Source organism: Python bivittatus, unplaced genomic scaffold (genome assembly GCF_059951505.1).
Source record: "Python bivittatus isolate LINGU-HERP-01145 unplaced genomic scaffold, Pbiv_v1 ctg000060_np1212, whole genome shotgun sequence".
NCBI lineage: Eukaryota > Metazoa > Chordata > Lepidosauria > Squamata > Pythonidae > Python > Python bivittatus.
In genome coordinates this window covers 17,420,295-17,443,211 of record NW_028277044.1, presented here as the reverse complement: position 1 = coordinate 17,443,211, position 22,917 = coordinate 17,420,295, and the positions used below count along the sequence as shown (strand labels likewise).

Here is a 22,917-nt window from a genome sequence, read left to right as displayed (position 1 = left end):
TAAATTATGTGAAGGCCAACGTTTGTGTACTTCAGTATGCAGGCATCGTGATTATGTGGCCCTGGGATGGAGTTGGCCACACTCCTCTTGTCTCCATTGTTATCTGCTCTACCTGAAAAGCACCCCCAGACCAACTTCCAAAGACAGCCCCTGGCCTCTGCCTTGCAACCTAAAAAACGCATTACAAACATGATTATCATGGAAGAAGAATGTCAAACTTCCTATAGCTTTGCCTTCTCAGCCAACACATAGGACCATCAATCTCCTCTTTCTGTGATCTTTTTCCTAAGATGGGGAGAACTTCAGAATGGCCATTTGTCCTCTTGCTGATGGTAGATACTTTCAGCACAAGAGGTCTGGGTGGTCTGAGACCTTCAACTGGAGCAGGCTGGTTTTTCTAGCAGGGAAGGGAGAAGCAAGCTCCCCGGAGTTATGCTAATTTTGGCCAAGAGAAAAGCTACATTATTCTCCCATTTGCCACAAGGTTTTTCTGTCTGCTGATGTCTGGAGCCACCCTGAAGTCCTAAGACAAAGAGATGCAATTGATAATGGGCTCCTTTTCAGTCCCCACTCTTACCTTATTGTGCACTGGACAAATATTTTCTGTATCAAAGGCAGTTCTAGAATCTTGGAAGGGGATCAGAAAAGCAAGTGAGCACCACAGGTTTACAGTCACAGCCTAGTTTGCCAGGGAAAATCCCTATTGGGGTTGAAAAAAAATGAAAATGAGCACCACTGAGAAAGCAAGTGACTCATAAAAACCCTCTACTGACCTTCTAGGGGAACCTTTCATACTGTTAGACTGATTTTTTTTTTATTGTGGTGACTGTTGTTTTACTTTACATAAACGTAGGGTTACCCATACTTTACATAAACGTAGGGTTACTCTTATCCACTATACAATTAATTAAAGCTGGAGAAAATATGGTACCTGTAATAAAAAAAAAATCTTTTACAAAATCTCCTAACAATTGTCTGAGTTCAAATGAATGGGAATATTTTAAAGGCTTTTCTTTTTTAAAAAAAATATTCTTTTCAGTAAGTAATATGTAAATTGGATCAGTATGATTTAGTTTCCTTGCTTGAGACCAAATTCTGTTATACTGCCGGTAAAGTTAGTCACACTCTGATTGCTCATGGATGAATCTGCCAATAATACTGTTTTGTATTTTTATGCTTTTTTAATTTTTAACGTGTTTTATTTTGAACTCTGTGACCATCATAAACTCTATCTGTGTAAAGTCAGTCCAGATTGGAACCCCATTAAAGGGCTGCTCACAAGAAGATGAGCACTTTGGCTTCTCTCTTGACTCCAAAAAAGGCCCTGGAGGCCACCATTCTAGTGCTTCTAATTTACCGTGATTACCCACACCAAATTATACTGCACATCACACAGGCTATCACACCCTTGACATGAACATATGTGCTAATCAGCAGCAGAAAATACTTCTATGGAAGCATTCATTGTTCAGGAAAAGAGTCTGGCCCAATTCAACAAGGGAATTAATCTTCCCTTGGCACTTCTATTCACATCACTGTGGTACCATTCTTAATGCTGATTCTTTATCTGTTGAGATAAAATGCCTAGTTATAAGCCGGTCTTTCGCCCGGCATTCATTTCTGCATCTGTATTAGGACACTAGTCAGGACAGTGCTGAGATTGGAAGTGCTGTTGTGTAGAAAGCTATCATTTTCCAGACAATTACCTAGCCCAGGCCTCCCTTGCTTTGTGCATTGGGCTAAAAGCTTAATGCAGCTTCACAAATGCTTTATTAAGTAAAACTTCCATTTTAGAAGGAGACAATGCCTCCTAAGGGAAACATGAAGAGTTTACTGCCCCCTTGCAGAACGAAAGAATATTAAAGCAGGGTTAATTAGATGACGCCATAGATGAACTCTTTTCTCTCCAGTTTGGGCGTGTAAAGCATTAAACCAAAAGATCTGCGAGCAGACACCAGTCAAAAAGTAATCTGGGGCTTCAGATCCCCAAAATGCCCTCCTCGATGACATTTGTGTGATGAAATTACCGAGAAAAGGCTGTCACAATCTTTTTGCAATTAGAAAGTGGATTAAATGTCTTTGTCTTGGTGCTCAGGGACTGATCTGTTTCTGACATATTTGGTGCTTCTGATTTTTAACATTCAGAAAACAAGAAATGGCATTTCATTTCCACCTGAGGATAGAGAGTGGGGCAATTAGGCAGTTTATTGGTTTCTGGTGTTACAATGACTCTTCACTATCTCTTTCTGGCAGTTGTCGCAAGAGGCGTGTGGGTGGTGGATTGAGGATCATTGTTTCTCCAATTAGAAATAAGATTTCTTAATGCCGTTTTCCATTTTCCTCTCATCTACTCTCTCCAGTAAACCAGGGTAAATCAACAGATGTAGACAGGCAGACAGACAAACCTGCTCACAGAATAGTCACAGCCCTATGATAATTAAGTTTTTCAATTAAGCATGCCCTATATTTCACTTCCAGCTTTCCATCCCTCAACTATGGGAGTAAATTAATTCTCTTAAAATAATACTCCCTTGCAGCTGATGAAATGTAATGCAGTCAAGAAAAACTCATATCATAACAGCTTCATAAGCCTAAGTGAACTCTGCGGCAATCGAGCTCCACATTTGGAAATTCTTATATAAGCCATAGTCATAGATGTAAATATCTTCTTGTAAGCATTTCCCCATCTCATCCTCCCAAAGAGTGTATTGGAATTGGCCCAGCTTAATGAGAAAATTTCCTACTTCCTTTCCCTGGTAAACTGAAACCCACAAGAAGAGATTGGAAAGACCAATAGCTTTTTATATCTGAAGGTGTGATAGCTTTTCCCAGATGAAGAGGGGTAACGTTTGAGTAGGGGAAGGCCCGAACTCAGCCTCTCAATCTTCTGGAGGATTACAAGAGGCTGTCCAGTGAGGCTATCATGTCACCAGAAGGGTTTGGCATTGAGTTTTTATCTCATTGGTGTTTGCCATAGGAATTTAAGGTAGCCATGGGGGAAGGAGTCTCTGGGAGGGAGGCAACTCTCTTCGTGTCCGCAATCCCCTCTAAGCAACAAGCAACTGCCAAAATCGTGGTGCCAGGATTCAGAACGGTGGTCAGGAGGTGTTGCAAATGGGTGCTCGGGGCTGCATATGTCATTTGGGTGTCCACCTTGTGCAAGAATTCTGGGAGTTGAAGTCCACACGTCTTCAAGTGGCCAAGGTTGAGAAACACTGCTCTAAGCTGTAAAAGGTCTTCTTCACTGGCCCATCCTTTACTCACAGAGATCCTCAGGAAGGATCAAAGCCTCAACTAAGCATTACAGAAAGATGCAGCCACAGGATCCTTTTTACAGTGAATTTCCAACCTAATCGAAGGTGGAAAAGAAATTATGTAAAGGGGCTGCCAGCAGCTTAACCGAACAGAATGGGACAACATTTAGCACAGAGGGAAGAAGGCAGCAAAAGAAAGCTTCAACTCAAAAGTGGGCCAGCAGGGACTGCAGAGAAAAATATTTCTGAAAAATTTTACCATGCATCCCTATGGGACAGGTAGTTGGGCACCATTACCAGTATCATTTCAATTATTATCTATTAACTGCAAAGATAAAATCAAATTAAAATTTAGGCATATTAATATTTTTAAGCCCAGGTTGTCCATTTTCATAGTAAAAAAAAAAAAGGACTGACTCTAAAAATATCTGTATAAAAACTTTTTTTTTTTAGATTAAACTATGCTTCATGAAACTGTGATGCTGGAAGATCAAATGGTATGCATAGAATGTGATTATTATTGCAGAATGAATAGTTTAATCATTCCTAAATTGCATTTCAGCCTTTGAGAGTCTTCTAACATCTTTGACAAGAGAATATTTGTTCTGTTTTGAGCAGAGGTAAAAATGAACATTTCTGAATGAAAAAGATTCACGGTTGTCTTATTTTGAAAGAAATTGGTTAATAGCTTTTCCTGCTTTCTCACAAACTCTACTTGCTTCAGCTGGAATCTAAATTATCCACTCTAATTTCCTAAAGACTGTCTTTTTTCTATTGTCTGGATCAAGTAGCTACTAATATGATTTTAATCTTGCAGTGTTAGCTTTTGTTAGTTCAGAATTTTTTTTTTTAGGTTGCATTGCAAGATGAAGGGAATATAAATTTTCCAGGTATTAGTGAATCCGCTAATCCTTGATAAGCCTACTACAGTTTAATGCAAGAACTATTTCCTGTTTCAATAGAAGAGAATATGGATTGAACTGTTGGGTTCTTGGGTTGGGTAACATCAACAACCCCTGTTTCCCTTGCACTGATAATGTTACCTAGCTAGGTAATAAAATGTCTACAAGAAAGCAACCAAATCCAGAGAGCACCAAGGACCCAACACTTTCTGGTGATATGAAGTTCCCTCGTTAGGTAGGGTAAATTTGTTTAATGAACAAATTTAACACCAGCCCTTGTAGTTTTTGAATGGTGGTTGGGGCACTGAATGGACTAGAAGGGAAGCCCTGTGTTCTCCACCTTCAGCTTTTCTGACCCTTTCCTATGGGAAGGCATTCCTGTGGGAAGAGCAGTTTCTCAACAGCAGGATTGCACCTGAAGTGCTCGATTCTTGCTTTCCCAGGATGGGTGGGAGGAGTAAAATAGCAGGGGGATCGACGTATCAAGGATCTTATTCACTGTAAGAACGCTCCACAGACAACATGAGGTCAACATGGCCAAAGCAAAAAAGGATTTCTTTTCAAACCAGTTAATGCCCAGAAGTAAAACAGCTTAAGGCTGCAGTGAAGAAAAAATGCAAGTATAGTAGCTTATATTTTTGGTGGACGTGTCTCTCAATCTAAAGTGAGCCGCATTTCTCGTATGAGGCATTGTCTGATACCCACCTGCTGCACTGGGCTTTGATGATGATAATCTCTGGCCAATATGCATCTTAGTTATGCTTGGGGGGGTTGCAATGGTAGTCAATGATGTCTAAATTGGGGGGGGGGGAAGGACAGGCAATTGAAGCCCTACCCCCTTTTAAATATGTGCCTCATACACACATCTCACACATGTAAAAAGGCTCAGAGCTTCAATCTCTGGTCCTGCCTGCCATTTTGATGTCTGTTGGCTGCCCTGCAGTGGATGCCCCTGGTCTGCTGGCAGGGGACGATGGTGGCTCAGGGTGAGGCAGCTGGGTCAGGGAATGCTAATACTAATACAATCTGTTGTTACTCTACTGTTAATAGGTTCCTGTAGGTATGTACACCCATGCATTCTGCGAGTGTGGTTTGGCAGCAACGTATGGTATAGAGATGAGCAGGAAAGAAGAAGAGAGAAATCCCTGAGAGAGGGAAACCGTTTTTGCTGCTTTGGAGAACATTTGGCAAGGGCTGCGTGGCTGGACAGCCCCCACCCTGATGATGCTTTACAGATGTATTGAGGCTGGAACCGCCGTCTGCGTTATGCTGGCGGAGTGGTTGGAACCGTAGTCGCAAGACCTTGTTAGAAGGTTGGGGCATGTAGACATTTTTATATATTAAGACATTTAGATGTTTAAACATTTATCTTTATATATTGTATAATATGAAGTAAAAGATTTCTTCCAACAACCTCCCGGCGCCTCCAGTTGGGGAAAGCCGGATAGGTTCGCCTCTTGAAACCTGGCAAAGAGTCGCTGCTCGCGGGCCAAGGCGATTTCCGCTCTGCTCCATTCCCGGGACCCCCTTCCCTCCCTCCAGCCTGCGAGGGAGCAGCTCGGCGGCGGCCAACGAGAGGCGCCCGCGGGGTCGGCTGCGAGAGAAACGCGCCGGCCGGACTCCGCGCGTCTCCCGCCGCTCCGAAGGACCGCGCCGCGGGGGACGAGCTCCTCCGAGATGGCGCTGCCGCGCTCCGCTTGGCCCGGGCGGGCTGCCCTGCCGTTAGCCGCGCTGGTGGGGCTCCTTTTCCTTTGCCTGAACCCGGGTGAGTCAGCCGAGCGGGGGGCGTGGCGGGCAGTCCCCGCGCGCTCGGGGAAGGGGCAGGCGAGCGATTGCGAAACGGGCCGCCGCAAGTGGCCGTGGAGGGGGGGGGCGCTTAGCCAAATTAATTATTTGCATAATAGCCTAGGAGAGGCACCTCCCCTCCGGTCTTGAATGGGGAATGCTCCCTTAATGACGTCAAGGGAGCAGGGACGCACCTGGCTTGCCATCCTTCTAATCACAATTCCGGGGTAACTCCGGATTCCAGAAGTGCTGCCCCGCTGCGCGAGCTCCCTCCCGCCGCACATCTGTAACTGCGGGGAGGCAGACGTGTTCTTTGTGCTCCAGCTGTTGCGTTTTCGTTCCTCAGCAGCTTCGAACGGGCCGATCTCATGGCAAAGACAAAGGCCCCCGGGTTTTTCAAGGATGGATGAATGACGGGCAGGCGTGGGGGTGAAAAGAAAAATACTGCAGCGGGTGCAGTCATCTGGGTTTGGGATTGGATGTCAGCCAGTTGGGATAGGAAAAGGGGATGGTGTTGTCAGCCCCCCTTGCAATAACCACGGGTACTGGCAGTGCTGGTTAGTTGCATGTCAAGGGTACAATTGGAGTCCTGATCTTTGATAGAGATCAGTGAAGGATGATAATGCACATCTTCCGTATAGATCAGGGTTTCTCAAACTTGGCAACTTTAAGATGTGTGGACTTCATGTGTGGCATGGCTGGCTGGGGAATTCTGGGAATTGAAGTCCACACATCTTAAAGTTGCCAAGTTTGAGAAACCCTGATATAGATGCTCTTGACCCTGACATGCTGGTGGGGTGGGGTGGGGTGGCTGTGTATAATAGAATTGTAGTTCAACACATCTTGAAGGCCCCAGATTTTGGAAATATAGTATTGAGCAGCAAGATTCTGCCTGGACCCACCAGCACCTGTTTTTGCCTTTTCCCCCCTAGTCTGATGAACCAGGCAGAATCGCTTGTTTCTAAAGGTGGTTCACACCAAGATGGGTGGATGGTACTTTTCTTTTTCCTTTCTTTCTTAAAAAACAGTGCTACTGTGTACTAATTTTTTCAAATCAATGCCAACATTTTTTGTGCATGTACAGCTCTAGAAACTAATTAATAAATCGTATGGCCTGGATATAAATGTGTAGCTGACTGCTAGAAGGTCAAACCAGTCAATCTGAAAGGAAATCAATTCTGACTGCTCATTGGAAGGATTGATAATGAAGCTCAAGCTCAGATACTTTGGTCACCTAATGCGAAGAGAGGACTCTTTGGAAAAGGCCCTGATGCTGGGAAAGATTGAAGGCAAAAGGAGAAGAGGACGGCAGAGGATGAGATGGTTAGATAGCATCACTGAAGCAATGAACATGAAATTGAGCAAACTCTGGGAGATAGTGAAGGACCAGAAGGCCTGGCATGATATGGTTCATAGGGTCACGAAAAGTCAGACACGACTTAACAACAACAAAAATGTAGTTATATTTTCAAGTATGTGGGGACTTTTCCTGAAATAGACAAGCTTCTTTGACAAAGAGTTTAGCTACATGGTCTTAGTCGTTCACTGATGTATGTTTGGAAATGCACATCATATACCACGGTTTCTTTTAAGTACTGAAGCACAGAGAAGGAAAGTTATTTGTGTTCTTCAGTCACATAATTACATCTGTCTAAAAAGTAACATTGTATAGGAAGAATGTGCATTTATACACTTAACTACTTAATTTTGTTTTGCTTCATTTAGGTGTTTCAAAGGGAAATAAACTTAAGCTGATGCTTCAGAGAAGAGAAGGTAAGCCTGTCTAAGATGATATGAATTCTCTTACATGTTATTTGGAAAAAATAATTAAAAATAAATAACTACATATTCTGCCTGCCCAATTTCTTCCCTATAAATTAAGAGAAAGTGACTTGGCTAAAAAAAATGCCTTTCCATAGTGGCCTGTTCATCCTGAACAACTTTTCCCATTCAATTAGTTGACTCAGATCTGTAGCAAAAACATAAACTTGGAAAATCAGTAATGTCTATCCTTTAAACCCTACATCTAAATCTGATTTCTATAAGAGAAGAGGCGGTCACCATTTCAGGTTACAAAATAGAAGTGGAACATATACATCTTTCAGGCCTTTTCCTATGGCTAAATACAGAGCTCCCCGACAATGACTGAGCCGAAACCGTAACAGCCTAAACTTTGCAGAGTAGGGAGTGTGGATTTAGGACACTTTCAATGGTTTGCATCCATGTAAGCTTACTCTGAAAGAATGTAGATCTGGCTTTGGGAAGGAGGAAGAGAGCAATGAACCAATTACAAAGAATATTTGTAGCTTAGGGTTGGAATGTTGAGATCTTGGGTTTTTTCTTGCAAATGTTTCATGGCCAAACTAGGTAACATCATCAGCGCTACACCTAGCGATCAACATGTAGATAAGAATGAACCAAGACAATAGCCAGGAACGATCTAAGATGAAATAATTCAGCCAGGTGGGTTAGTCAGAAAGAAGCACATGAACTACAACAACCCTGTTGAAGATAGCTATGTATAAAAAGCTAGCAAACATCACTTCCTTGCATCAAAGCGCTGACAGTGTTACCTAGTTTGGTAATAAAATATTTGCAGGAAGAAACCCAAGTTCCATGAACACCAAGATCTCAAGAGAGCAGTGAACCTTAAGCTGGGAGAAACAGCAATTCAGTCCTGTCAAAGTAGAAAGTGTGAGAAAGAAACTCATAATAACCCACCTTGATTTGGGGCAAAGAGAAACTCTGACAAGCTTTCAAGATTCTGTTCCTACAACAGTAAAGAGCACTCCTGGAGTCCTTGCTGCTGCTTTTCTTGACCTTGCCTATCTCAAAGGACTGATACCTACTAAGAGTTGATCAGCATGCTCCTTAGGCGGAACAGAAACAAGTTTGGAAAGACTGTGAAAACCTTTATGGAGGAACCCCACTCCTTAGTAGCTAAGGTGCTTTTAGGTGGACTTGCAAGTGGGTTTAGGTGGACTCAGCAGCTGGGCATTGGAATTGCCCAGTAAAGTAGGAGAATCTACCTCGTGGGTGGCCCTCACCTATGGACCAGCTGTACAGTGGACTTGTTTTGGCAAGAGTTTAGTGTAGTGTTTTTCAAGCTTAACAACTTTAAGTTGTGGGGACTTTAACTCCCAAGTCTAAATGTTCATGCTATCTAACATTTAATATACCTAATATATTAGTTATTAGTTATATAACTATATAACTACTGTGCAATCATTAATTATTTGCATAATTATTACTAAGCATGTCCTCAGGTGTTCAGATTCAAAGTTACTGTGTCACTGCAAATTGTCTTATAAGACTGCTTACAGTTGCTTGTTTAATTAAGATATGTAGCTTTTCTTTGAGATAATTACCTGAAGGGTGATTAAGTGACCATGTCTGAATATAAACAAAGTATATATCCTATGACTAAGCTTTTGATTTACACCTAAACATTTTATATTATCTTACCCAATATTATTTGTACTGTAGTAGGGTACAGTCACTTCAGATTCTATATCAGTGTTTCTCAACCTTAGCAACTTTAAGCTGTGTGGACCTCAACTCCCAGAATTCCCCAGCCAGCTAAGTTGCTAAGGTTGAGAAACACTGTTCTATATAGTATATAGTACTTGTTTTCAGAACAAAATATTCAGAATTTCTAGAATTTGAGAGCACCTCTGTCTATAGTTACCTTTTAAAAAAAAATCTAATCTTCATTATAAAAAACAAAATAAGAACTAATTGCAGGTTTCACTTAGTACATTCGTATCATCATAATAAAGTTATGTTATGAAATAGAAATAGGACACTGTTATTAAGAAGAAAAAAGACAGCTAGAATCAGTAGAGACTGAATAGACTTTGTAGGAAACAATTCATCCTAGACGATATTTTCTACCATGAAAATCAGAAACTGGGCCATAATCACAGAACTCAGGTGAAAAAAAAGCATGTTAAGAATTTATTTTTTTATTCAGGGATTGTGTTATGCTGATAACATAGGGAAATACTTTATAACAATGGTATTTTTCTTCACCTCTTGCACAGAGTATTCAGTGTAGTCAACATATGACCGATGAACCTGCTAGAAATATCTACACTATTTAGAATGAGAACTGTTGGCTTTAATAGATCCTACGTTTTTGATCTTTGTTTAAGCTCCTGTTCTGATAAAGGAGGAGGTGTCTGTTAAAGAAGATAAGGCCAAGGAATTCTTAAACAATCTGAAACGTCAGAAGCGCCAGCTTTGGGACAGAAGTCAACCTGATGTACAGCAGTGGTACCAGCACTTCCTCTATTTGGGTTTTGATGAAGCTGTAAGTGGCCCCGTTGTGTTTTAACTTCAAAAAAAGTAATTCAGTGATCTTAAGCACTGGGGAAATCACTTTGGATTCAGGATAGTTTCTTCATGTTTTATTTTCTTTGAAATAAGGCTTTGTATTTCTGTTTTGGGTAGTTATAGACACAATATGGACATCTTATTATATTTATTAGAGTAGATATCTTGATCATAGGAATCATCCCACTTATTATAAGTGAATTTGAGAAGACGAAGCTTTGAATACTTGATAATGGTCACAGCAGGTCTTCCTCGATAACTGCTTCAGGAATCCACTCAAAGCAATTTAACTTGACTCTATGGCAAAGTTTCTCTGGAAAATGCGGCTATTGAATGACATGAATGCACAGGAGAGTATTTCAGCATTATGATCTTACTAAGGCCTAAATGGTACATGCAAACAAAACACATTTGTATCATGGATAAAGTAGTTCATACTGCAAACAGTAGCCTGGAATTATATGTTCTGTCCCCCTGCTCAACCTTCTTGCCAATTACTGTCCTAGAAGTGGAATTCCAACACTTCTTCAGCATGGGAAGTTAATGAATCAATTTTCCATGCAGGCATTTTACCTGTCAAATTAAACCAACACTTTAATTTCAAGATACAGTGTATGTGTGTGTGTGTGTGTGTGTGTGTGTAGAGAAAGAGAGAGAGAGAGAGAGAGAGAGAGAGAGAGAGAGAGTTATTTGAATCTGATATAGTTGTTTTTAGGAGGAAACGGCAAAGAAGCCATATAAGAAAAGCTGAATGAGAATACGGCATTTGTGGCAATTCTCTAAGAAGCTAAATGCTAAACTGAGAGGATAGGAAGGAATAAGAAAAGGTACAGCAATGTCTTATACATTGGACAAACCATTATAAGCTGAAACCACTGTGGAATTTGATGTACACTGAATGTGCCTCAGACTGCTGCAATATTTCAGAATTTGAAAAAGCTTATTCATTTGAGCTCTATAATTTTTGCTTTTCGACACGTTATATTGATGCATTTTCTTGACTTTTAAAGAAAAACATAGTAGAAGTTACTTATAAAGAACACTGGAAGGCTGATAGAGGCTGAATCCTGACATAAATTGACTTCCCAATCAGCATGTTTGTTTTTTTGTTTTTAATCAACAGAATAACTACTTAATGCAAAAGAAGTGAATGATATCATCTTTCAATTATACAGGACCTTTTTTCTCTTGTCTCACTCTTTATGGCATTTTCCTGTTGCAGGAACGTTTGTTGGGAGGCAAACCCTTTTTTGTTCTAAATATTTCTATAGAAAACAATTTCATTTTATATGGGTTTTGACAGAGAATTGCTCGTACTTATTAAAATGAAGTCATGTGTTATCCAGATAACTGTTTGTCACAGTAATGAAGAGTGCTGGGTTTTGACAGAGGAGAAGCAGATTCAAGTGTCCATTGGCCCCAGAGCTTCTTAGATGTCTTCACACCCGACCTACTGAGCACAGGTCCCTGAAGAGGGAAGGGGGGACCATGAAGCATTCTTCAAGCCTTGCGTCCAACACTGCGAGGCAAATATACTTTTTTGGGAGGATACTTTTGCTACTGTCAGGGCTGTTGTGGGTATAAAATGAGGTGAGGCCCTCATGTATGTTGAAGTCCCAGTAGAAATGTTGATTGCAATATATAAACAAGATATAGATAAACCATGATCACAGCATCACTTTATTTCTTCTGTCATACAAGCAGAAGGACAAGCTAGTTAACTATGGTTTCACCTGATAAACCACTTCTAACCAAGCCAGGATGCTGTTGTATTTTAAGCCTGTATCAAAAATATTCACACAATTAGGGAGGTAATACATAAATCTACTCAACAATACCAGAGTAAAAAATAACCACTTTTTAAAAATTCAAATGACTGTTACTGAATGCACACACCATCTTCAAGAAAAGAAAACAATTCATTTATTTCAGAAAATGTGCATAATATTCACCTGTAAAGTGCTGAAACACTATAATGAGCAGAGTCATGTATGCAGAAAATACATAGTAGCTAAACACTGATAAAAATATCTTAAAATTTGAAGCACCATCTTACTTCATTAAATAGAGTTTGAATGAAATCAAGTTTCAAAGTTCAAGGTAAAATGTCACTCACCCTGTCAGCAACTCTTTATTTACCCAAAATTCAACTGAATTTCTTGGCTTGTTGGAAATAAGCCTTTTCCCACTTTATTGATGTAAAGAAATGGTTTATAATGTTCAATGATTGCATAAGCATACAGAAAGAAATGTACTAATACTTCTAAAGCACTTTAACCAATCTGTTAAATATTAAGCAGAATTTGACAACCCTATTGGGAACTTCTGTTTACTGTTGACCTGAAATAAAGTATAAACAGTTCTCACATGCTCTTCATAGAAGAGTAGATGTTATGTTAATGGAGCTGGGTGTCCCACTAACTGTACTCCTTTTACTTTATACGGTCATGCTGATTCCAAGGTGAGGATGTTGCAAAAGGTCTCCTCCAGAAACTCAATGAGTAGGCTGATTAATTGTGCTGGAGAGAAAGCTGTTCACTTTATAGATACAGTAGGTTTCTGCAGGTTTCTGAATCCTTGCATCATATACCATCGTAAAGACAGGAATCATGCTCAGCTGTTTCTGGAGATTAACACTGACTGCTTTTCCATGATGAATCCTTTAGCCCTCCCAAATACCAGTTGCATGAACCATTGAGTAGAAAACTTGCAAATACACATAATCTCTTCATTAGCTTTTCTCCAGTTTGATTTGAATCCATCCTGAAGGCTAGGAGAAGAGAGTCTAGGAGTCAAAATACATTATTTTAAGTCAATAGTTTAAACACTAAATCTATGTGATAAAGATAATTCCTGCTCCCAGGAGTAAGAAGGCACTGAAATGTAAATATTTTTACTGTACATCCACAATAACCATAGGCCTTATAGATGCAGATCTGACATTCATATAATATTTGAACAATAACTTTCAAAGCTTCGCTGTCCTAATATATTCTAGATTGCTGGTCAGCTATCTGATGTGGATGATTTAATTTGGACTCCTGCACTGAAAAGGAAATTGGACTTCGGAAATTGGATGGAGTTAATGGCTTCTTCCAGCGTTATGGTTCTGTTGCCAAAATTATCAATTAGCTTTTTAAACTCGAAGTTTATCCTCCACAGTGTACTACAGAAGATGGTATACAGTACGTATACCATTTTGTAGGAAATTATTTGATCAATAATGAAAGAAAAATATATTTTAAGCATCTAGTAAAACAGAGCATTTTTATTATTTTTACGATGAACCTATGACTTCAGTAAATCCTCACTTTCTCCTTTTCTGCAGAAATTTGAAGATGATATCTCCTACTGGTCAAACCTAGGCCGTAGTGGCCATGAATATTATGGCGGCTATTATCATCACCATTATGATGAAGATGCTCCTATTGGCCCACGAAACCCACACACCTTCAGACATGGAGCAAATGTCAACTATGATGATTATTAACCCTTTCTTCTCTGTATCAGTTATGATTATTAACCCTTCTCTGTGTAAAGACACTAGGAAGATTTTTTATATTGATTCTACTTTTAACCTGGTTCTTATTTTTAGCTGATGGCGGGGGGTGGGGTGGAGACCAAGAAAAAATGGTCTTGCATATATTCCCTAACATTTGTATCTGCATTAGAATTAAAGCTTTTTTATAATAAACTTCAATTAAGTATTTTGGTGAAATAGTTATCTTATGAAAACAAACTTTCCTTACTGAGACAAATATGGCCACCCGTTTTATACACATTAACAATGGCCAGCTCACAACAACTTAAAAATAGAACAACAGCGTCACACAATAACAACCTATTTCTCCCAACAGTACCATGACACCACCATACCAACTCTGCATTTGCTGGGTTCACTCCCATCTTAGCCCAACCATTGGGGAAATCAAATTCATGGCCTGAAGGTTCAAGGCTAAGAGGGTAAGGGCCCTCCAGATCCCAGGGGGCCAAAAACGGAAACCCATTCTGTCTTGCTAGGGTTGAGTTGCAGTCAGTTCTTCCCCATCCAGGCACTCACAGCCTCCAGGCACTGGGTCAGCACCTGAACAGCATCATCTGCACAGTCTAGGCGGAGACGTATAGTTATCATTTGATACTGCACCCCCTGCTGACGAGTGACCTCACCCAGAAGCTTTATTAGTTGCTAAATAGGAGTGGTAAGAGACCCAACCCCTGAGTCACCCCATATAAGATGAGCCTAGAGCTAGACTTTCCCCTCCAACCCAAACTGGAACCAGTGACAGGGGAAGGGGTACCACTGCAAAACAGTGATTCTCATTTCCAGTCTCCAAATCTGATCCAGAATTGGTTGATGGTACCGAATGCTACTGAGAGACCCAGAAGGGCAAGAATGGATGCACTATTCCCATCCCAAGCTTTTCAGAGACTGACAAGTGTGACCAATGCCATCTTAGTACTATAACCTGGCCTGAACCCTGATTGAAAAAGGTCTAGATAATAACTTCATCAAGGGGCCTCCAATACCAAGCACCCACCACTTTCTCAACAACCTTCTGTTAACCAACTTGGAGGGGGCAACAGTCCAAACATGTGGCAGAGCTCATAGAAGCTAGGACCCTGGCCACTTCTTCAGAATCAACTGGCCCAAATTCTTCCCAGCTAACCAAGCTAGTCACTTCCATAGGACCTGCCCAGCCAGAGTCCAGTCAGAGTGAAGCCAAGTGACTTTGTCTGATAGGGCCCTACAAGGGTTCTCCTGGCCCTTCCTTACCCAGAAGGGATCTGATCACCTAGAATAAAGCTGCTGTTGGCTATATGCAAATGCAATAAGAGTAGAGAAGTGAGCTCACTTTGCTGCTTTTGTCACAAGGTAAGTCCTAATAAAGGCTCCTACCTGTGCCTGGTGGCTTATTTTCCTCCAGTGGTGCTCCAGGTGTCTCTTGTGTCATTATATCTCCTGAAGACCCTTGGTAAACCATGGGCACTTACAGGATTCACAACATGCTCATTCCAGGTTGCAACTAAGGCCTTGGCTGAACTGTGTACCACAGCTTCAGGAATAACCTCAAATTCCCTTTGAAACCCATCAGTTTCCTGCATCCATCAGTTGCCTGGGACTGGCCGATTGAATAGGCTGCTCCTCCCTGCAGTGGGGCTAGCTTACAGAGAACTCCATGGCCAAAAGGGAGTGGTCTGTCCATGACAAGCAACTGATGATAACTTTCCCCAACCCCAGATGATGTTGCCACTGCCCCAAGACAAAAACCAGATCTAATCGGTGCCCTCCTCTGTGAGATGGGCCCCTAGTAAGTTGGGGTGAGATACAAGATTGCCATGGTTGCCACAAACTCCCAAGCCACCAGTGTTTCCAGGCCAAGAGAAGGTAGGTTGAAGTCCCTATCTTGAATATGCCAATTATGTATATCCATGTACCATATAATGAGTACGATTTGTCTTTTCTCCTTCCTAAATCGATTTAGTAATATGTTTCTGAAAGAAAATGCTTTTATAAATCAAAGAAGTAGGCAATATTACCATAGTTTCTTTTGCATCTCTGAACAAAGAGTAAGGCATACGTGTGCTCATGTATCACTCTCATCAGGAAGAGCGCAATATGGCTAGCATTATGAAGTACCACTGCAGATCCATTTCACAAAACACTAGTTAGTTCTGGAATCCACTGCACGTAAGTATTCTAGTCAAGAAACCCTTTTTCTTAAGTGCTGCAATTCGGAACGATATGGATGTACGGAGCAATTCTATCTGCATGATTTATATCAAGGAGGGTAATTCGTAACTCCCCATCCCACTACCATAATTTGGCAATAAAACTGCTGAAAACTCACAGCATGGTTTTGTATTATTTTGAGAAAAACTAGTGCAAGCTCTGAAATGCACCTTGGGCGTAAAAATATTCTTCCCAGCCTACTGGCTTGACAACCCTTCCTCTTTGGACCATCACTTTTGCTCCTTTAAAAACACTGAAGTGTTCTCTCCCAGTCACCAAAAGGGTTTTCTCCCTTGATTTGCATTAAGGATTGTTATAAAGGCTTGGAGATCACACACACAATTCTGTCTGAGCACTGTTATGCTGGTGGCTGAGCACTGTTACTGTAGCTCTGCTTCAAGACAGCAGAAATTGGCTGGCCATCTCCACTCCCATACATCTCAAATTTTGCCTAATGTCAAAACATGAAAAACTTGGAATAGGATTATTTAAGACATTCAAAAGCATTTCCCTAAAGAAAACAGGATGCCATTGTTTCTGTAGGAATGTGTGATTCAATTACAGTATGTCAATAGTAATGGTAGTTGAAACTTGTGGAAGTGGCAACTTGTTATTTTTGTTAAAAGTGGGTTAGTACTGCAAATAGCAATATAGCTTAATTATATTGCTAGAGAAAGGAGAAGTTATCCATGTTTGCGCCTCTTCCTCTTTCCCTGCCCAACGTGCTCTGGAAGATCCACTAAATTTCATCCATATCCATACCTACTTGATTTTTAATTTAATTCCACAGGGTTATTTGTAAATGAGTTGTACTCATCAAAAGGTATACTGTCTAAAAACTCACATACTATTGTTTAAAAGGATCAGTTACTCAGAGGCAAATGGATATAACATCAGTTTGTTATATCCGTATAATAATATGCCCACAACCACAGGGTTTTCACTTACTTAAATCTGTAAGGTTCAGTGTTTTATTAAAATAGCATATCCAACCACTGGTAACCAATAATACATTAACTCTTGCCCAGAGTATGCACAATACAGTAGTGATTTAAAATAGCATTTATCCATGGTGTTCAGTGGAAAAAGTTCAAATTCAAGTAGGCAACTAGAACTAAACGTTTGGGGGAAAAATGGATTTAAAGAATACATAAAGCTCTTGTACAGATTGTTTACTAAATGCCAGTGTTTGTCACCTGACAATACTGCTACCCTTTCTCCTTTATGCATAGTATCTCTCATTTAAAGTACCCATTTTATAAATAAATTGGCAATTCTGCCCCTCTTATCTTATCCGCAGCTTCACAAAGAAACCAGTAAATAAAACTGTCAAGGACAGTTAGAACAAATGATCTCACAGCAAGATATAAAACCTGAAGGTACTAAAAAAGGATGCATCTATTTTACATAAAAAGACAGATTTAAAAAGTGCAAGGCAAGAATTGCAGTTTTCTTGTTGAGGCACATCCACTTCTTTAAAGCAAGCTTCAGAGTGAAATTCCAGTTCTTTTTCTTCATTATACCTGTTTCTGAAGTCTTTTCCAAAAGACATACGACATCTTCTCCAATACAAGGTAAGACATTTCATTTCTTGTCCAATTGAGTTTTTAGTTATGTCTGGTTCTTCCTTTTTTTATCCTAGCAGGTTTTGGTTTAGGAATATACTGGTTATTCGCTTGATATTCCAGTTCTTTCCGAAAATAATGAATTGCTTTATTTAAACCTTCTTCCAATGGAACCTGTTCCGGGGGAGCAAGAGAAACAGAGAGACTATCCATGTTTCCAGAATATGCAGTACTTAATTATAAACCCCCACCTCCTAAAAATATACTCCTCCATCTATTCATGGAAGTTTGCTTGTTTTAAGGAATTTGATAAAATTTGAAGTAGCAAAAAACAAGACATTTACAGGGGATAAATATAGATTTATATATTTTGTTTCAGTTGCTTTGTTAAAATGACTGGTTTCAGAGTTTCTCCCGAGTTCAGCTTGCTTTATGTAAAGAATCAACAGAAGGAACGGGCTATTTTTTAAAATGCCTCTTTCTCCTAATCCCCAGAAGGGAGCACAACACAGAATCAATTTAAATAATTTGCCGTAAATAGTTTGAAATGAATAATATTACATTTTAAAACAACAATACAATTGATTAACGTTACATACCACAGGTTCCCAACCAAGTAATAGCTTTGCTTTTCTGATATCTGGCTTCCTTTTTTGAGGATCATCTTGAGCTTCTGACAGAAACTGGATTTCACTTCCACTGCCTGTAAACACATTTTATAATTAGGCATATTGTTGAGTGACTGCTGTTACAATTTCAATTTCTAGAAAGAGATAATTTCCTTCTGCAAGACATTCCACATCAAAGGCTTCATAATGCATTCAAAGTATCCATGGAGCACAGGGGTTTTAGGATCTACAGGCCTATAAAGGAATTTTTCCTTTATTTATGATAATTATGATAAAAATAAAGGAATTTTTCCTTTATTTTTATCATAATTCTTATTACATCTTCATTGGGTTTTCTATAGCAGCTCCAAATTATATCATTTGAATTTTTATGTATTTATTTATAAAATTTATTACTTCCCATGTAGTAATCAGCAGGAGACATATGTCACCTAAAGTCTGAAGTTCTACATTTTCTTTAAAAAGTAATTATACGTTGTACTTACCAACAAGCTTTTTAATTAACTGGGCAAATTCTAGAATAGAGTGTTCCTCTGGATTTCCCTAAGGACACAAGAAGTATGATTAAAATAATGTTTTTAAAGCACTTATTTTACAGTAGAATATCTAGAAAGAAAATATAGGCTTTGGTCCTAGTTTCCGTGCCATAAAGAGTTATTTTTCTGAATCCTCATTCTCTCTGCCAGCAAACTGCAAAATATGTTCTCAATCGCTGAATTCTCCGTTACAGGATGGAATCTACTACAGGGATTCCCTAAGAAAAAGAATGATCCAAAGACTGGAATACTGCCCTAGCAGAAATTCCTAATGCTTTCACACCACTCTTGGGGGCGAACCTAAGGAGGGACTTGAAGATCTGGCTCTGCCATCTGGCCTGGGTTGGGGAGGGAGGTCATCAGATATGGGGTTGGCTAGCCCCCTAGAGGCTTGGTGTTGCTTCCATCGGCCTCCTGGATTTTTCCTTTTCCTTTTATTCTTTGTAAATGTGTCCTCTTGTAAATTTTAACTGTATATTTATTTATTGTTTTAGTATGTTGTAAGCCGCCCAGAGTCCCCCATTGCGGGGTGATGGGCAGGGACAAGCTAGCTAGCTAGCTAAATAAATAAATAAAATGCATTTTACTACATCTCAGATCATACTACCTTCAGTAGCAATGTTGACTATCAGGCAAGTCAACGGCTTTAGCCACTTTTTGACTTGGCAACAGAATCTCAAGGAGATGAAATATTATGGTGGGAGAATACAGTTATAAAAGCAGGGCACTGCACAAAGAAACATTGAATTGGATTTATAAAATGGGGTCTGCAAAGGCTTTATGTGCAAATAGAATACAGAACTGACTGCATTTAAGGTCGAAAAATAGCACCATGCTGGTTTCTCCTCATATTTTTATGTTGCTCATGTTTTTAATAACAATAATGAGGAGCAGGAGGTGGTGGTGGCAACAGCTAAGAGCCTATTACAGTTCCCAAAGACTATGTCCCAGCCCTGATTCCATTCATTTTGAATTTGGGGGTGCTATTTTGTTTCCATGCTACTTGGCTCAGTTCCCTGCCAAGGTTCCCGTTCCCGTCAACAAGAAGGTTTTGTTTACCAAGTTAACAGGACTGCTAACATTGCTATTCATTAAGGCCACGAGCCCATTCACAAGGTCGCTGAAAAAAAAGAAGACACAGCATGAGCAGAGAGTCATTTCCTCATTTATGGTCTAGCTTTGCAAAGTGCTGATGCTGAAGAAGAACAGTTCTCTTGGGGGAAGTTTTACTGTAAGCAGTGGCATCCGTGGGGGGCAGGGGTCAAGGGGGCGCAGACTAACAAAGCCCCATCCCTCTTATACAAGCAGTGCAACACCACCTTTACCATTTGGATGAAAACAGGAAGCTTCTGCAGACACCCGTGAACAGAAGTCAAAGCAATTGAACCACAGCATCTTACTTTGAATACACATGAAGGGCTGGCACAAAACAGTTCTGCCTAAACAATTTTCACAAAAGACACAATGCACCCAAGGAGCACATTGAGACAATGGGATGGACTAGTTACCAGGGTGCCAGATATAGGTGCAGAACATAATAAAACTTTAAAATCAGGGTGGGGACCTTTTATTAGACTGAAGGCTAGACTTGGTTTTTGAGTGACACATCATGGCCCCTATTTTAATCACTGGTGTGGCCAAGTCAAGACTCAGATTAATTATATTGATTAAGAATAGTTAATGGAATTACTTCTTTTGGCCTTGCTAACATAAATTAAATAATGAAATTTACCAACAACTTTTGACAAGGTTCAGCACTTATGGCCATGCTTTAGAGAGGGAGGAAAGCTAATTTACTCAGGCAAATGGTTAGTTTGTAGACAGCCAGGGAACAAACACGTATATTCAATTAACTCTGGTTGTAAGTCTGGTATTCACTGTTTAAGTAGAACATTTCCAAAGACTCTTCCACTGTAATCACGGGTATCCACGGGGGTCAAAAACTCAAGGGGGTGGCCACAACTATGCAATCAAAGCCTGCCCTGTCATGATGCATACAAGTGGGGGAAGGGCACTGATCGCATGGTTTTGGTCACCACCTTGAGTTTTTTGAGCTCCTCCTTGGGAACATCTCTGCTTGTCATACTTAACGTTGGTATTAACAGCATAATGAACATTGGTGGGGAAATTCACTCAGTACAGTTATGGGATGGGAAAGAGGTTTTGATTCCCTGGTCCCTGGTAAAAAAATGGGTGGGGGGGGTTCTCTTATAATTAAGCTATATGATTTTTTTCCCCAACAAAATTTAACAAATATAGAAGCACAGGCATATGTGAGTGTGGAGCAGCAAAAGTAGTCACAGAATTTAAGAAATTAGCACAAACATTGTGCTTTTCCTTTGTTAGTGCTTAGCCACCATCATGCTGGCTAACACTGAAAAAAAATACTCTCCTTACAATAAAAACTGCATATCCAGATGTTCAGCAGAAGGTGGCAGTAATGTTTTGAGGAAAAACAGGAAAGGCCCAAAGGCTTCTGACACTTTTTTTTTGCCACTTAGGGTCACCTTGTAGTGTTACTTTATGATGATTACTAAGCACTTTATATTGATTATTCCCCATTTTGTAAAAACTATCTACTAAATACTATGTACAAATAGTGGGTATAAATAGATAGTTTATCCCTGCTGGGGTGGGCTGAATTAAATGTACTCAAGGCCCTGCTAGGAAAACACTCCACTCTGAAACTGTCTGGGGTACATAAATTTCCCGCGCTCTGCTCCAGACAAACACCTGAATGGCTGGCCCACCGCCAAAGCTTCTGCCTGAGCCAGGGTTCCACCAACAAATATACATAACTGGGACTGATGCAGACTTATTCACATCTCTGACAGACCCATTGGCCCATTTGCTTCTTTCTTTCTTCCTTATTTTTTTTTTAATCTAAAACAATCATTATTTATTTGCAACATTTATTATCAGCTTTCACTTAAAAGCAGCACCTCAGCAGGGATGCAACGAGAGAATCAGTGCATGACACTGGCTGCACTGTTATTTTCAGTGGTGTCCTTCATGTTTAACAGTTTGACGGATTGTTTAATTATACTACATATTGTTAGGAACTGCTCCAGAACTGTACAGCTGTTGTTGGTACTCAGAAATATTTAACCAGTGGTTTGATGATAGAAGACACTCTCCGTGTAATTTTAGGACTGTTTTTTAAATTAAAATAATAACAAATAAAACATGGCCAAATTAAATTAAAATAACACAGAGACGGCATGCTCTGGATCCCCTCGGCAAAAGAACTCCGACTAGTGGGGTCCAGAAGACGGGCCTTCTCTGCTGTAGCCCCCGCCCTTTGGAACATCTTGCCCCCGGAGGTGAGACAGGCCCCCTCACTCCTGGCCTTTCGGAGGGACTTGAAGACCTGGCTCTGCCATCTGGCCTGGTGTGGGGATGGAGGTCATCAGACGTGGGGTTGGCTACCCCCCTAGAAGCCTGGTGTTGCTTCCATCGGCCTCCTGGATTTTTCCTTTTATTCTTTGTAAATGTGTCCTGTTATAAATTTTAATTGTATATTTATTTATTGTTTTAATATATTGTAAGCCGTCCAGAGTCCCCCATTGGGGGGAGATGGGTGGGGACAAGTTTAATAAATAAATAAATAAATAAATAAAATAACCAATAAGAATGTTAAGTTCATAACCAGGAGCTTTCAAAAGCTGAATTTTCTAGGTTTATAAGTTTAGGATTTTCATAGGCCAGAAATTAAGCCAGCAACAGCATACTTGGTGTACAGAAATTGTTGGGTAAGTCCTGGTTATCTTTCATCATGATCTGAAGCCCAAACTATACAAAGAGGTGTTCACTTAAGAATAGACATTAAGAGCTAGATGGAGGTACAACTTGCTAACTGTAATGAGAAGTTACTAAGTTCTAGGAGACAAACACTAATCTGATTTGCAAGAATCCCTGCCTTTGAGTTGAGCACAATTAACATTCAGAATTTTTATTATTATTGTTTCTCTTTATAATTATTACTGCTTTCAGCAAGATGCTTTATATTTCTTTCGATTACTAAGGCCAGCAGGCTAGAAGAAATATTATAATGTTGTCTCCATCCAAATTCCTACAATAGTTTTTTTTTAAAAAGGCATGGTTTTGAAAGCCGAACCTGTGCATTATCAGACAACGTGCAACATGAATGAAACTATTCAGGAAAAGTGCTGAAAAGTTA

General features: G+C 40.1%; 2 protein-coding genes across 3 annotated transcripts in view; one reads left to right on the top strand and one right to left on the bottom strand.

The window, feature by feature from the left end:
• The first annotated feature begins 5,442 nt into the window (after positions 1 to 5,442).
• ECRG4 (ECRG4 augurin precursor) lies at positions 5,443 to 13,983 on the top strand. Its single transcript, XM_007439673.3, has 4 exons — positions 5,443 to 5,921; positions 7,667 to 7,714; positions 10,096 to 10,253; positions 13,605 to 13,983. The coding sequence occupies exons 1-4, from the start codon at positions 5,834 to 5,836 to the stop codon at positions 13,764 to 13,766; spliced, it is 456 nt and encodes a 151-aa protein (XP_007439735.1). The 5' UTR covers positions 5,443 to 5,833; the 3' UTR covers positions 13,767 to 13,983.
• Positions 13,848 to 22,917, bottom strand: part of UXS1 (UDP-glucuronate decarboxylase 1) — a 47,089-nt gene continuing 38,019 nt past the window's right edge. For both annotated transcript variants that reach the window (XM_088136566.1, XM_088136567.1), the window contains exons 12-15: positions 19,797 to 19,857; positions 18,687 to 18,744; positions 18,172 to 18,275; positions 13,848 to 17,746 (exon numbers count right to left, since the gene is read on the bottom strand). In XM_088136566.1, the coding sequence (XP_087992692.1) occupies positions 17,615 to 17,746; positions 18,172 to 18,275; positions 18,687 to 18,744; positions 19,797 to 19,857 (355 nt within the window). In that variant the 3' untranslated portion in view covers positions 13,848 to 17,614. The remainder of the gene's footprint in view (positions 17,747 to 18,171; positions 18,276 to 18,686; positions 18,745 to 19,796; positions 19,858 to 22,917) is intronic.